Below are 14,461 nucleotides of genomic sequence, written 5' to 3'. Positions count from 1 at the left end.
GATTGGAGGACTCACTGGGATGGGCCAGCCGATTCTCAAGCATCTTGCCATTTATGTAAACTTGCTTTAGAACAAATAAAAAATATGCGAACATAACATTGATTTTTATTCCACTATATAACCTATTAATCTATTGGCATGAATCAGTCATCATGTCGCAGTTGTTGAGAGTAGTTAGTACCAATTATACATTTTCATTTCAACCTTTCACACCAATCGTGTTGGATCCGAACAAAGATTATGAAATAGCTCTTCGTACCTTTCATTCCTACAACAGTATACCAAACCTTGAAAATAACAAGTTTTATTACTACAATGACAAAAACCAATTGACAAAATTTGATTTTCCCGATGGATGTTATGAAATTGTCGATATTGAAGAATACATACAAAAGAAACTGGGTGCTGACAATGAGCTTCGACCGGAAACGATATTTAGTCTAAAACCTAACCACAACACGTTACAGTGCCAAATATTCAGCAAATATAAGATTTCGTTTAAGCAACCAGCTTGGCACCATATTAGGATTTTCTCCGGCAATACTTACTCCCGGCAAAACATATTCTTCAGATCTACCTGTTAGGATTATTAAAGTATCTAGCATACGCTTTGAATGCAACATTAGTACCGGAGCCTTCGACGGTAACAGACCTGCTCACACGATCTACGAATTTGTCATACAATCGAACCCTGGGTACGCAATTGACGAAACTCCTCACAATTTGTTGTATTTACCAGTTGTGCCGCAGCGTGAACTTACCAATATCACAGTCTTGGCTCTCGATCAAGAAGGACGACCTGTGAACTTTAGAGGAGAAGAGAGCACATTGGTGTTGGAACTTAGATCACGAGGGAAATGGGATTAGTAATAAGACCATCTACTACTCAAAGAACGTCATTAGTTGTGCAGCAGTCTAAGCGGCAACATCTTACGTTCGCAAACAAATTGTTTTTACAATCACTTGGTTTTAAACTACAAAAATGACAACAATGTATGGAAAACGAGCACATTCAGACAGCGTAGTAATGCCTCCAATATTTGGTATTTATCGTAAGCCAATCTTTGATGAATCGATTCGAAAGGCTGAATACCGAACTTATGCACCATTCATCAAATCATTCAACTGCAATGATATTGTTGAATTTAGCATTAATCAAGTTGACTCGTTTTTTGCCATGAGCGAAACCCTGTTATGCATTAAAGGATCACTCGAAATAACTGGAAATGGTGACGTCAAACTAGCAAATAATGTGGGTGCCTTCCTTTTCGATTCGTGTACGTACAGCGAAAGCGCAAGGGAGATGGAAACAGTGCGGGATCCTGGCATCGTAAGTGCTGTACGTGCCATGACATGTTATACTCAAGAAGATTCTAATTATATGGTTATGGCTGGATGGAATTACCCTAAGGACCCAATTCTTAACGATACTTCATTCAACATACAGATGCCTCTTAAGCACATTTTTAACATTTTCAACGATTATCCAATGATTACGTGTGGTCGTCAAACAATAAGACTAGTTCGAGCTCGAAACGACAACGATTGCATTGTCATTAAAGAAAAACAAAACGCTGACAAAACTCCAACTGTTACAACCGCTAAGATTAACATTACCAACATTGAACTCAGAGTGAAGCACATATTTCCAAATGATGAAATTAAATTGGAACTCATGAAATCCATTCAACAAGATCAGCCTATAGTTATTCCATTTAGAAAGTGGGAATTACACGAATTGCCTGCCATTACCAAAGGTGCTAGGCGTGAAGTTTGGGCTGTTAAAACTAGCACATCCGTTGAAAGACCACGTTATGTCATTGTTTTCTTTCAAACAGGCAAACGTAACACAATCACATCTGATCCCACATTATTTGACAATGTCAGCATCCAAAGTATTAGATTATCGTTAAATGGAGAATACTGGCCAAACGAGAGAATGCAGTTGGATTTTAGCAAAACTGACTACAACGAGGCCTATTTCAACTATACCGAATTTTACCCAAGCTACATACATTCCCAACACAAACGACCTCTACTTGATTTCTTAGCTTTTAAGAATCGTGCATTGTTCGTTATCGATTGCTCGAAACAAGAAGAAAGCATGAAAGCATCCACCGTTGACGTAAAACTCGATATTGAAGCGTCTACTGGCTTTCCCACCAACACCAATGCCTATTGTATTATTATTCACGACTGTGTAATGGAGTACTTCCCTCTCACCGAAATTGTAAAAAGTCTAACTTAGATGCATAAAGTGTCATTAGTACACGAGCAGTCATCATGAGAGTAGCATTCGTAGATATTCAGGGATTCGATGTGGACGGGTGGTTTGTTCCCAAAGAACTAACCATCGAAATAGGTTTTAAACGAAGCCATTACATATTTCTACCTCCGAAACCATTCAATGCGCTAAGTAATGAGGATAAGAAGACTGCATCATACGTGGAGAAAAAACTGCTTGGTATTCGGTATTCTGATGGAGATGTAGAATTGTCCAAACTAAATGAAATACTTGAAACCAAGTTGTTGTATGCCGCTGATTACATATATGTCCGAGGAGAACAAAAGGCCGAATTTTTAAGCAAGAAATGCCACATTTTTGGAGTTTTTCCCCTTCTTATTGATGTTTGCAAGTTTGATGGTACGCCTCTTGCTACTGGAAACGTTGGTCCTGCTACAAACCCCTGCCACGCTGTTGGACTATTTTCATGCACCGAAAGAAATGTGGATCGTCTACGACACTGGTTTTCTTCTACTGTAATACCGTTGTAATTTTTTTCTATGTATAAATAAATAATTTAGAGATTTTTTTTTGTTTTTATTTAAACACCTTATTTACTGATCAAGTCTTATATTACATGAAGATTGAAATTTTCTTTTTACAATTTCAAAAATAATTTTTAAAATTAAAATAAATACAGATGCTAATATTACACAAGACATTGTCTATTTCACTTTTCATATTCTCGCTGTTGGTGTTGTTGCTGGCTCCCATGGTGTAGGCTGAATACGTCTTAACGGATATGTAGCTTGTGGTAGTTTTCTAAAGGCGTAAAGACCTTGCTGCTGCTCTTCAGACCTCCACGTTTGCCCCTCAATATGCAGACTATCGAATTGCCTATTAATTTGTTTTAAATCCTCATATGATTTAATATCTTTATTTAACAGGCTGAGTTTACTTTGAAATTCCATTACCCTATGTATGTACTCGATGGGATTCATACTAGTACTGATCATGTTCTGCGTGAAATGTCTCAATAAATTCCAACTTTGGAGCACACCTCCTGCGTCGAACGTCGTGTAAATGTCACATCATTCACGTTCAAATGTCACGTTATTTTACGTCACGTTATTTTACGTCACGTTATTTTACGTCACGTTATTTTACGTCACGTTATTTTACGTCACGTTAGGCACTGTCATGTTCTGTTAGGCATTATACGGAAAAGAAGAAGAAGAATTGACAGTTAATATTGAACGTTGACAAAAGAAGAATTGACAGTTGGCTTCTGTGTCGCCACCGCTTTCATTTGACACCCCATACGTCAAAATCGGACCATTAGCAAAGAAGATATGATAGAGTGCCGTTTTGGCAATTGCGCTGCAAGTTTACATTCTCCTGGTTACGTTGTTAATTTCAGAGATAAGATTTCCATGTTTTGCAAAAACAAGACCTTGTGGTTTTAAAAATATGCGATAACATTTACACAAATAACAACTGTGGTTACGTATTATCATCCGACTCCATCCGGCCTTTTAGCATTGAGGTTTGTCATATCTTTAGCGGTTTCCTGTTGTTGCAAAAATAACGTCTACATTCTTTCTTATCAACCATACGCATCCGGCATGTTAACAAACAACTTAAAATATTTTTGTAAATATTTCAAAATGTTTGATTTTTCGTAATTTTGTACAAATATTATATTTTCATCTCTATATATGATGATCGTATAGCATTTCACATTTTATACATGTTCAGAATGGCGCCCATTGTCATGCTCTTCATCCAAGAATGGCTCATTGTCATGTACTTCACCCCAGAATGGGCCATTGTCATGCTCTTCATCCCAGAATGGTCCATTGTCATGTACTTCACCCCAGAATGGTCCATTGTCATAATCTTCATCCCAGAATGGTCCATTGCCATGCTGATGATGATTATATTGCATTTTTATACATGTTAAGCATGGCCCATTGTTATGTACTTCACCCTAGAATGGCCCATTGTCATGATCTTCATCCCAGAATGGTCCATTGTCATGATGATGATTATACATGTTAAGCATGGCCCATTGTTATGTACTTCACCCTAGAATGGTCCATTGTCATGATCTTCATCCCAGAATGGTCCATTGTCATGATGATGATTATATTGCATTTTTATACATGTTAAGAATGGACCATTGTCATGATGATGATTATATAGCATTTTTATATACTTTCAGAATGGCCATTGTCATTGCCATGTTGCCTTTTCAAAATCAACAATCTTCTTACGATTCTCTGGTCATTGATGGTCTTTTACTTCTTCTCATGTTCAGAATGGGCCATTGTCATTGCCATGTTGCCTTTTCAAAATCAACAATCTTCTTACGATCCTCTGGTCATTGTTGATCTTTCACTTCTTCTCATGTTCAGAATGGTCCATCGATGCCAAGGACCCTGATGGCTCATCGTGAGCGAGAACCCGCATACCGATTCTGGATCACTTTTCCCACGGTGAGCGAGAATCCGCATACCGATTCTGGCTCACTTTTTTCCCACGGTGAGCGAAAACCGGCATACCGATTCTGGCTCACTTTTTTCCCACGGTGAGCGAAAACCGGCATACCGATTCTGGCTCACTTTTTTCCCACGGTGAGCGAAAACCGGCATACCGAGTCTGGCTCACTTTTTTCCCACGGTGAGCGAAAATCGGCATACCGATTCTGGCTCACTTTTTTCCCACGGTGAGCGAAAACCGGCCTTACTTACCTACTGGCGTTCCATTTACCTTTATTCCTGCTGTTTCTCCCTTAAGAGCTCTTTTCATAATTTCTTCAGAGTATGCATTGAATAGTAGTGGTGACAATACACACCCCTGTCGCACTCCACTTTTAATTTCGAACTCTTCTGATGTGTGTTCGTTAATGCGTATGTGTGCTTGCTGTTTATAATATAAATTTGTTATAATTCGAAGGTCATTGTATTGTAATTGTTTTGCTTTGAGGATGTCCATTAGCTGTTTGTGGCGGACTTTATCGAAAGTCTTGTTGTAATCTATGAAACAGACGTACATATCCTGGTTCACGTCCAAGCATCTCTGGATTAGTACGTTGAATGCAAAGAGAGCTTTACGGGTACCTGCGCCTCTACGGAATCCAAATTGGGTTTCTTCAATATCCATATCAAGTGTTTGGTAAATGAGTTTATGAATGATCTTTAAAAACATTTTAAGTGTGTGAGACATCAGGCTTATGGTGCGGTGGTCGGTGAATTTTCTAGCATTTTTCTTTTTTGGGAGACAAATAAATGTTGAGGTCAACCATTAATTGGGTATGTCACCCGACTGATAAATTTCATTAAAGAGCTTTAAGAGGACATCTATGTACACATTTTCTATTATTTTAAGGATATCAATAAGCAGTTGATCTGGCCCGGGCTTTTTCCGTTACTGGTGTTTTTTAGTGCATACAATATTTCTTCCTTTGTAATTTCTACACTTGTTTCTCTGTTTTCGAAAGATATGTCGTGTAGGCTTCCTCTATCGTCGTCGAAAAGCTCTTCCATATATTCTTTCCATCGTTTTAGCTTTTCATCAGTCGTTATAATAGTGTTCCCATTTTTGTCTAAAATAGTTGTGTTGTGGTTTCTTTTTTGCAGCCCTGCCATTTCTTTAACCTTTTTATGCAGGTTAAATAGATCGTATTTGTTCTGAAGATCTTCTATCTCTTTACATTTTTCCTCATAGTAAGTTTATTTTGTCTCTCTTTTTGTTCTGATTTCATTGTTAATTATTTTGTAATTTGATTGTCTTTGTTCTTGGCTTGTCTTCGTTGGTCCATCATGCCGAGTATCTCGTCGGTCATCCAGTTGTCTCTCTTTCTTATCGGTTCTTTTAATATCTCTTTGCATGGAACAAGTAGGCAATTTTTTAGTGTTTCCCATTGATATTATACATTTATTTTCTCATTATACATTTATTTTTCTTGCTTCTCTGAATATTTGATCACTTTGTTAGTAGATTTATGATATTTTTGTTATGGTTGCTATGTAGGTCAAGAGACCAGGTCTGAGTGGGTCTCATGGTATTCACTTCACATACCTTTTTAGTTGAATATTTACTATTACTTAGCCATTGAACCACTCTGAGTATATTAATTGATATCGCGGTCTAATTATTGTTGTTAAGTTGTGAAGTTTACTAGTCAGGAAAAGGGCTTTTAAGGTTACCTGTTCTAATTTTGATTTACCTCTAGGGGATTTTAAGAAGCCTATGACCACCTCCTATGGCCATTCGAATAGCTATGATGATTGCCGACTTCCGTTTCGGAGATGGCACTTGAAGAAGAAGATGGCCATCTAAAATATATCGGGAACTGATGAACGGTGATACTTGCATACCATATTGATATATTTGTCTGATTATTTTACTAAGGAGTGGTAATGAAGCAAGTTCGTTTTGCTGCCTCAATTGCCTTTATGTGTCTCATTTGCACTTTAGTATCACTACACAAACTTTTGTCAGTTGAAAGTTCAAACCACAATCTAAAAAAGAACGAATGGAGCATGAAAAAAGTAATAAGATAGAAAGGACCCCCTAATCTCTATCTGTATGTCTAATCTCTATGTGTTATTCTTAGATTACTTCAAACATTTTTAACTAATTGTCATATTAAATAATCTTAAAAGAATTTTTAATACATTTAATTGGAGATTACTGACAGATAAAAAATGTATATCAAACACATCGAAGTAAACACATATCTAAAGTCTTATCTTAAACGAATGTGTTGACCATTACGTTAAATCATGCATTTTTATAAAATTAAAGATTAAATACACTGGTCATATCAGAAAAAAATTTCGACAAATAAATACATAGATATGCTATCACCTATCTTCGAATTAAATTGAAAATATGTTTTGGTTTAGCAAATTTTTTTATCAACTAGCATGCATATCTAAAGTTTCTAGATGACTTTTACCCCTATTTTTACTTGTTCTGCTGACAAGGGAAATCAAAACTGCGACTGGAAATGCCATTTAAAGAAAAAGACGATTTTGGAATAAATTTTATGATTAGGGATAATTCTTAGCTATTGCTTGCTCAATCATAATTATCATTCTCGTTACCTTTACCTTTATGAGGGGTCGGCTTACCTAATTACATTTATCCATAAGTTTCAATCATCAGCCATACCAATATCAGGTCCATTTACCAACATGTCCTGCCTAATCGTCTCCCTCCAGGTCTTCTTTGTTCTTCCTCGCCTACTCCGTTCAGTAAATTGCAGTTCAACAATTCTTCGTATTGGGTGAGTATCTAACGTCTCCCCGTTGAAAATGACCAATCCAACTCAACATATACTCCCTTATTCTGACATCAATTAGTGCTACCCATATACTTCCCCTAATATACCCATTTTTAATTGTATTCTGTTTTGTTACTCCACTCGTCCACCTTCTTCTTCTTTAAGTGCCATCTCCCAATCAGAGGTTGGATATCATCATCACCATCTTTACTCTATCTACCGCTGCTCTGAAGAGGTCTATAGAACTGAATTTAAACCAGTCCCTTAAATCCTCCTTTTTCCTAAACTAGTTCCTCCTCTTATCTTTCTCTGTATTTATCAGTCTTAGAAGTTCATATCGCTGTCCCCTCATTACCTGTCCCAGTTATTGGAACTTTATTATTTTTATAGTGTTTATTAATTCGTATTCTTTGCCCATTACTCGCAAAACTTCCATTGAAATGACCACATTTCAAATGCTTCAAGTTTGTTAATTGATGCTATTTTCAAAGTCCACGTTTCCATCCCATAAACAAGATGGACCATATGTAGCACTTGACCATTCTGTAGCTTATTTCGAAATTTAGGTTTTGATTACATAGGAGCGGTCTGAATTCCATAAAAGCTTGTCTTGCCATTTGTATTCGGGTTTTATTTCATGTTGTGGTTCCCAGTGATCATTGATTGTGGTGTCAAGGTATTTAAAAGTTTTCACGCATTTTATATTATTGTCACCTATGCATATTATCGGGTCTTCTGGAGGGTTTCTGCTAATGACCATACCTATATTTTGTTTTCAAAATGTTGATCTTCAGGCCATAGTTTTCACCTATGCTATTAACCCTATCTAATAATAACTGCTGATCTTTCAAATTGTCGGTTCTAATTACTGTGTCGTCCGCATAGCATAGATTGCTAACTGGTATGCCGTTCACCTTAATGCCTAATTCCGTGTCTTCTAATGCTTCCGCGAATACATTTTCCACATAAAAATTAAAAAGCATCGGAGAGAGTATGCAGCCTTGACGGAACCCTTCCGGATTTAGAATTAATCCGTATATTTCTTTTGTTCAATCCCCATCTTTACCACTTGGTCCCAGTATAGATTTTGAATAATTCTGATCTCCTTCTGGTAAATGTTGGCCTTATGTAGTAGTTCCATCACGATATCATGCTTAACATTGTCAAATGTTTTCTCGTAGTCTATGAAGGTTAGGTAGACGTCTTTTCGTTGATCTAAGCAGTTTTGTATTAAGGTGTTCAAACATAAAATTGCCTCTCTTGTTCCTAGTCCTCCCTTAAATCCAAATAGTGTTGTCCCGCTAAGTTCTTCTAGTATCTTGAGTGTAGTATCCTAAGGAAGAGTTTCAGCAAGTGTCCCATTAAACTGATTAAGCGGTGTTCATTGCATTTTGTGGCATTAGCTGTTTTTGGGATCATTATAAATAATGACTGCAGCCATTCTCGCGGAATGTAACCAGTGTCATAAATTCTATTGAACAGCTTTATTAGGATTTCGATATTAGTAGGGGAGCAGGGGTCTAGTTGTAACAATTTTCATAAAATCAAATAAGTATATCTTGACAGCGATTCTCCCAATTATCATTAATTAAACACTAAACGCTGGTTTAACTCTTTCTGAATATAATTGAACTGAAGAAAAGGTAAAAGGACTGGTATTTTTTAATAAACTAGCATTTTACCAAAAAAAGTGCATTGTCAAAACTTACCCCGCGCTTGGGGCTAGTTGTAACACCTAATGGGGCAGGTTGTAACAGTACGAATATTGTTGGTAAATGCCAACGTTGGTCCTGTTGAAAGATGTTGCTCGACTTAATAACGTGGCTTCCGGTGTTCTTAAATATAAATGTAGATTTCTACGCATAAAATTTTGGACCCAATCTGGACCAACTGTATGATTTTGATACCAAGAAGAAGTAAGTTGCTTAGCACTGAGTAGTGTTGCCCAAATGCAAGACCAAGACGAGACTTAGACAGTCTTGGTCTTGGTCTTGCGCCAGTACACCTGGTCTTGGTCTTGATCTTGGTATTGCGCTCCCAGTCTTGGTCTTGGTCTTGCAGCAAGAGTCTTGCAAGTCTCGCAGTTGCCCATTAGCCTATTGCATATCTTAGAACAACGTAACAGAGAGGTACATTTTAAGCTTGAATATCATAGCCATAGTAAAGACTAGCCAAATTAATAAATATCTAAACTACTGACACCGGGTGGGGTTTGAACCCACGATCTAAAGTGATCGCTGTTATGTTTTAACTAACAAAAGTTAAAACTACCTCTTAAAACCCACAAAATTTCATTGGCATATCTCATCCGATTTTAGAGCAATAAATAAATCGTCAGTTTGTAAGAAAAATTTCAACCCCACCCTATTTGGTAAACAAAGCATTTATAACGCAAGAATATATATTCTTGCGAAAACGCAAGAACAAGACCAAGACTGCAAGACCAAGACCGATTTTGGGCAACACTAGCACTGAGTTTCACGGCACATTGGTAAGCCAGTTTTCGCATATGCATGGGAATTAATCCAAAAGATATTTCGGCGCACTTTAGTAAACAGCACAGAAATTTAATAAGATTCAGCGCAAGTTGTAACATGTTACAACAAGACCCAACGTTTTGTTACAACAAATCCCGTAGCACACTTTTGTATATTTATTAAAAAAAAACTGTAAATATACCTTCCAAGTCGTAAAATTGTTAATCAACATCAAAGTATAACTAAATTTAGAAAAGAAATGAACACCGAAAGTTTCATTTCCGTTTAAAACAATAGCGATAACCAAAATTTTATGAGTGTCAAATTTTATATTATCTCATCCAAGTGAAGCACGTGCACAAGACTACTATTTGCAACTACCGGAGGATGACTGGCTAGACGGTTTCATTTGCAGGGCGATAAGAGAATAAGATTAAGTCAGCTAAGTTAGTTAAAAACGTTCAAATAACCCATGAAAAAGCCGTGTTACTACTTACCCCTGTTACAACAAGCCCCTTGTTCCCCTACCCACTGGAACGAAATAAAAAAAAATCTGAAAGTTAAATCAAGTTTTAACTTGATTTGCTGACTCCTATAATATAATCTATTGTTGATTAGGTATTGTCTAGCCCTAGCTAATTAATTTAATAATTCATTGACCCGTTACGTCACTTTAATTAACACCATAGATAAAAATGTGATACATTATCAAATATTTTTTAAAAAATAATTACGTATTGATAAGAAATGTGTAAATAATATCGGAGTGCTCTATTTAAAAATTACACATCACACATATATTATATTGCCTATCAGCTAGCACGTTTTGTATCATGCGTGGAATCCATTGAACCATTGTAATGAAACGGATAATTCACACTACACATTTTGTAAACTATTATTAGATTTCTTAATTGTGGCCTCGATTGTTTTTTTGAAAATGGGTCATAGTTTTAAAGATTTGGATTGTCGCATTCAATAGGCCAGTAAAAAAGCACCTGAAAAAATCCTTGTACAGGTTTAAAAGGTTCCAAAAAGGTATACGAGGAATTCTTCTCCTTATTGCGCCATCTCCCTTCGAAGGTTGGCTATCCAAATGTCAATTGTAGCCTTGAAAACTGCTGCACGAAAAATTTCTGCGGATGACCGGGAGCGGTCAAACCATAATATCCTCATATCTTTCAGTAAGTTCTGTCGTTTTTCTACTGATTTCTTGCCCTCTAATTTACCTTCTAATATTATTTGAAGTAATTCGTATAGGTATTCCACTTCTCAACACATGACCCAAGTATTGATTTTTTATTTCTTTGATTATTATTAGTAATCCTTTTTGCTTACTCATGCGCCGAACATTATTGTTAGTAAGATTTTGTATCCATGGAATGGGATTCTTAGCATCCATCTGTATTGATCCATCTCAAAGGCGCCTATTCGTTTTTCTGTTTCAGTGTCCACTGTCAACTTTCATAGCTATATAGTCCAAGCTGTGGGTGAAAAACAGGTCGATTTCAGGATATAATTCAGGAATTTTTAAAACCTATCAGGTGTTGTAAAGGATGATGCCAGGAATAACTTATACTAAAATGTAACCAAAAATTTTGTGCGGTTTTTTATTTATGACGATTTTCATTTGTTAAATTTGCAATTTTTAAAGATTTTTAATTTTGCAGCTTAGGATATTCATTTTAGAGAAAAAGTTTTAAATAGAAAATTGTAGTAAATTAGAAAACCTGCAATTAGAGCTATTGCAAGTTTAATTTCGTTAATACGTTATTGCAAATCAGCGTGCGAAAGGTCCAAAATGGCCGTTTTTTGCAATTGCGTTATTTATTGTAAAAATAACTTTTATGTATTTTTTAAGGGTTTAAAATGAATATCTTTTAATACTAAACATAAAAAAAATTTGAAGTGCCCGATTTGTGAATTTGTTGCTTAGATATTATAATTTGTTTATCCCAAGAGGTCAAATGTCCAAGGTTATAACTTTTTGAAAAAAAATCGTACAGAGTTAGTCGAAGATCCACTCTCCTTCTATAGACTTATATTTTCATATTCTGATGTAAATAAATGCGTATAACATTTTTCAACCTCTTATTTCAGGTTTGGAAATAAGAGGGCAAATTTCGTTAAAAACATTTAGAACTGAAGCCGCCCCTGTACATCCTATGAGTTTCTAACTTGCAGATTATTGTTTCTGAAGCCAAAATAAAGATTCAGAACCAAATAAAAATATTCTATGACCAACTGAAGCCCAGATAATTGTTTTTGTTTTCTTAAATCGTAGTGACTTTATTTATAACTGTTATAAAATGATTTAGGTGAGCTAACTAAATGACCATCAACGATTATAATTTATTCTTAATTAAAGAACAATAGGAAACTTGACTGACATTTTATTTTCTTGACATTGACATTACAATACTTCAATTATCAATACTGTCAAATACATAAAGTGGCAACCATAGAGCAATAGCTACTTTTTATATTGTATATTCTAACACTCTCCCTCAATATGAAAAGTAGATAAGCTAAACATTAGACCCTAAAACAAAATCATTATACAATTTTGGTTTATTTCTAAAACGCGTAGGGTAACGCCTAAATTCTTCAACATCATCGCTTCTTTCTACACTTTCCATATTCTTAGATTCCACAATTTCATTGATACCACTTTTCCCTTCTTCGGAGTTTTCATTTACACTAAAACATTCCGACTGATTCTGGTTCACTGGTTTAGCTTTAACTTCAAAAATTCGCAAATTACATGTAACCTCAGGTTTAAATCGTACGTCGTGGCTCGATACGATTCTTCTTTCAGATGGGATCCATATTCTAAAACCATCCCTGTCATTCACGTAACCAACCAAATAACCATGTATCGCCTTGTCATCAAATTTACTGCGTAAATACTTGTTTACGTGAACATAACATTCAGTGCCAAATATTCGTAAATGTTTCAAACTCCCAACTGGCTTTCCATACCACAATTCATAGGGACTTTTATTTTCAATTGATGAGTTTCCTGTGCGATTCAGAAGATACACTGCAGTATTACATGCTTCTGCCCACAATGCTTTGGGTAACTTGCATGGGTTTAACATGGAACGAACACACTCTACAATGGTACGGTTTTCCCTTTCAGCAACACCATTCTGCTGAGGTGTATAGGGTGGAGTGATAAAATGCTCTATACCTCTACTCGCAAGAAGTTCAGATACCTTTCTATTGTCAAACTCTCTCCCTCCATCACATCTCAGTTGCTTTACTACATGGCCATTTGTTTTTGCTTCATTTAAAAATTTTTCTAAGAAGGTACATACCTCACTTTTGTGTTTCATAAAGAAAACTTTTCGAAACTTACTAAAGTCATCTTTAAAACATACGTAATAACGTGCTTTTCCCAGTGATTCTATAGACATGGGTCCATTCACATCTGCATGGATCTGTTCACCAGTGACTTGTGGCCGATTGATCCTAGTTTTAAATGGCAATTTATGCATTTTTCCAATTGCACATCCATCGCAAAAGCTTTCTTTGCACCCATCAATATCTATATTCATTTTTTTCAAGACCTTCTTTACGTGTTGCTTATGCTGATGACCAAATCTTTCATGATACACTTGTAACATATCTGTTGACACTTCTAAGTGTGCTTGAATGGGATTGGTCGGTTTCATAACACGTATATCAAGTGCATACAGGCCATTACTGAAGTACCCAGTGATTACAGATTCAAGAGTATTTTTATCATGTAGATTTACACCTTTTTCGTCGAGTACTGTAACGAACCCTCTTTGTGCAGCAGCTTTCACAGAAAACAAATGAGCGCTTGCTTCAGGAACATAAAAAACATTCTTCAGTTCAGCATCTTTCCATTTATTATTCAGACGCGTTTGAATTTTCACCGTTCCTTGTCCACAGGCTAGCATACATACATCCTTCTTACCAAGTGATATCTTTTCGGGTTCAGCAAACTCTGTATAAGATGAGAAATATTGCTTATCTGTAGTGATATGATTTGTGGCTCCACTGTCACAATACCATTTCCCAGCTTCAACACAATAATTGTTAGATGAGGCACTTAAAACAACAGACAAAAAAACAGCATCATTACTTTTATTCTCGCCTAAATTCTCAGCAGATTTTTTCAATGGACACTTTCTCGCCCAATGGCCTAATTTCTTGCATCTGTGATAAGAAAATTTTTCTTTTGCACGATGTACATTTTTCTTTGACTTTGTAGTAGCTGCACTTTGGCTCTGTTTGTATTTTTCTGTCGGGCTATTGCATGCAACAAACGCAAAAGATTCTGTGGTACTTTGGTCACGTAATTCAATGGCACACAATTTCTCAATCAATAAATTCAAAGTTTGATTCTTCGATGGTATCGTGTCCCACAAATCTTTGAAATTATCAAATTCCTTACCCAAAGTTGATAAGATCCGACCATTTAACATTCTTTCGGAT

At 36.1% G+C, this 14,461-nt stretch overlaps 1 protein-coding gene across 1 annotated transcript; it reads left to right on the top strand.

Moving 5' to 3' along the window:
- Nucleotides 1-991: 991 nt before the first annotated feature.
- On the top strand, nucleotides 992-2,248 carry LOC126880741 (uncharacterized). The gene has a single exon (XM_050644788.1). The coding sequence runs from the start codon at nucleotides 992-994 to the stop codon at nucleotides 2,246-2,248; it is 1,257 nt and encodes a 418-aa protein (XP_050500745.1).
- Nucleotides 2,249-14,461: the final 12,213 nt, after the last annotated feature.

The sequence above is a fragment of the Diabrotica virgifera genome, chromosome 2, assembly GCF_917563875.1.
Source record: "Diabrotica virgifera virgifera chromosome 2, PGI_DIABVI_V3a".
NCBI classification, from domain to species: Eukaryota; Metazoa; Arthropoda; class Insecta; order Coleoptera; family Chrysomelidae; genus Diabrotica; species Diabrotica virgifera.
The sequence above is the reverse complement of the archived record's forward strand: the minus strand, read 5'-3'. Positions and strand labels throughout refer to the sequence as shown.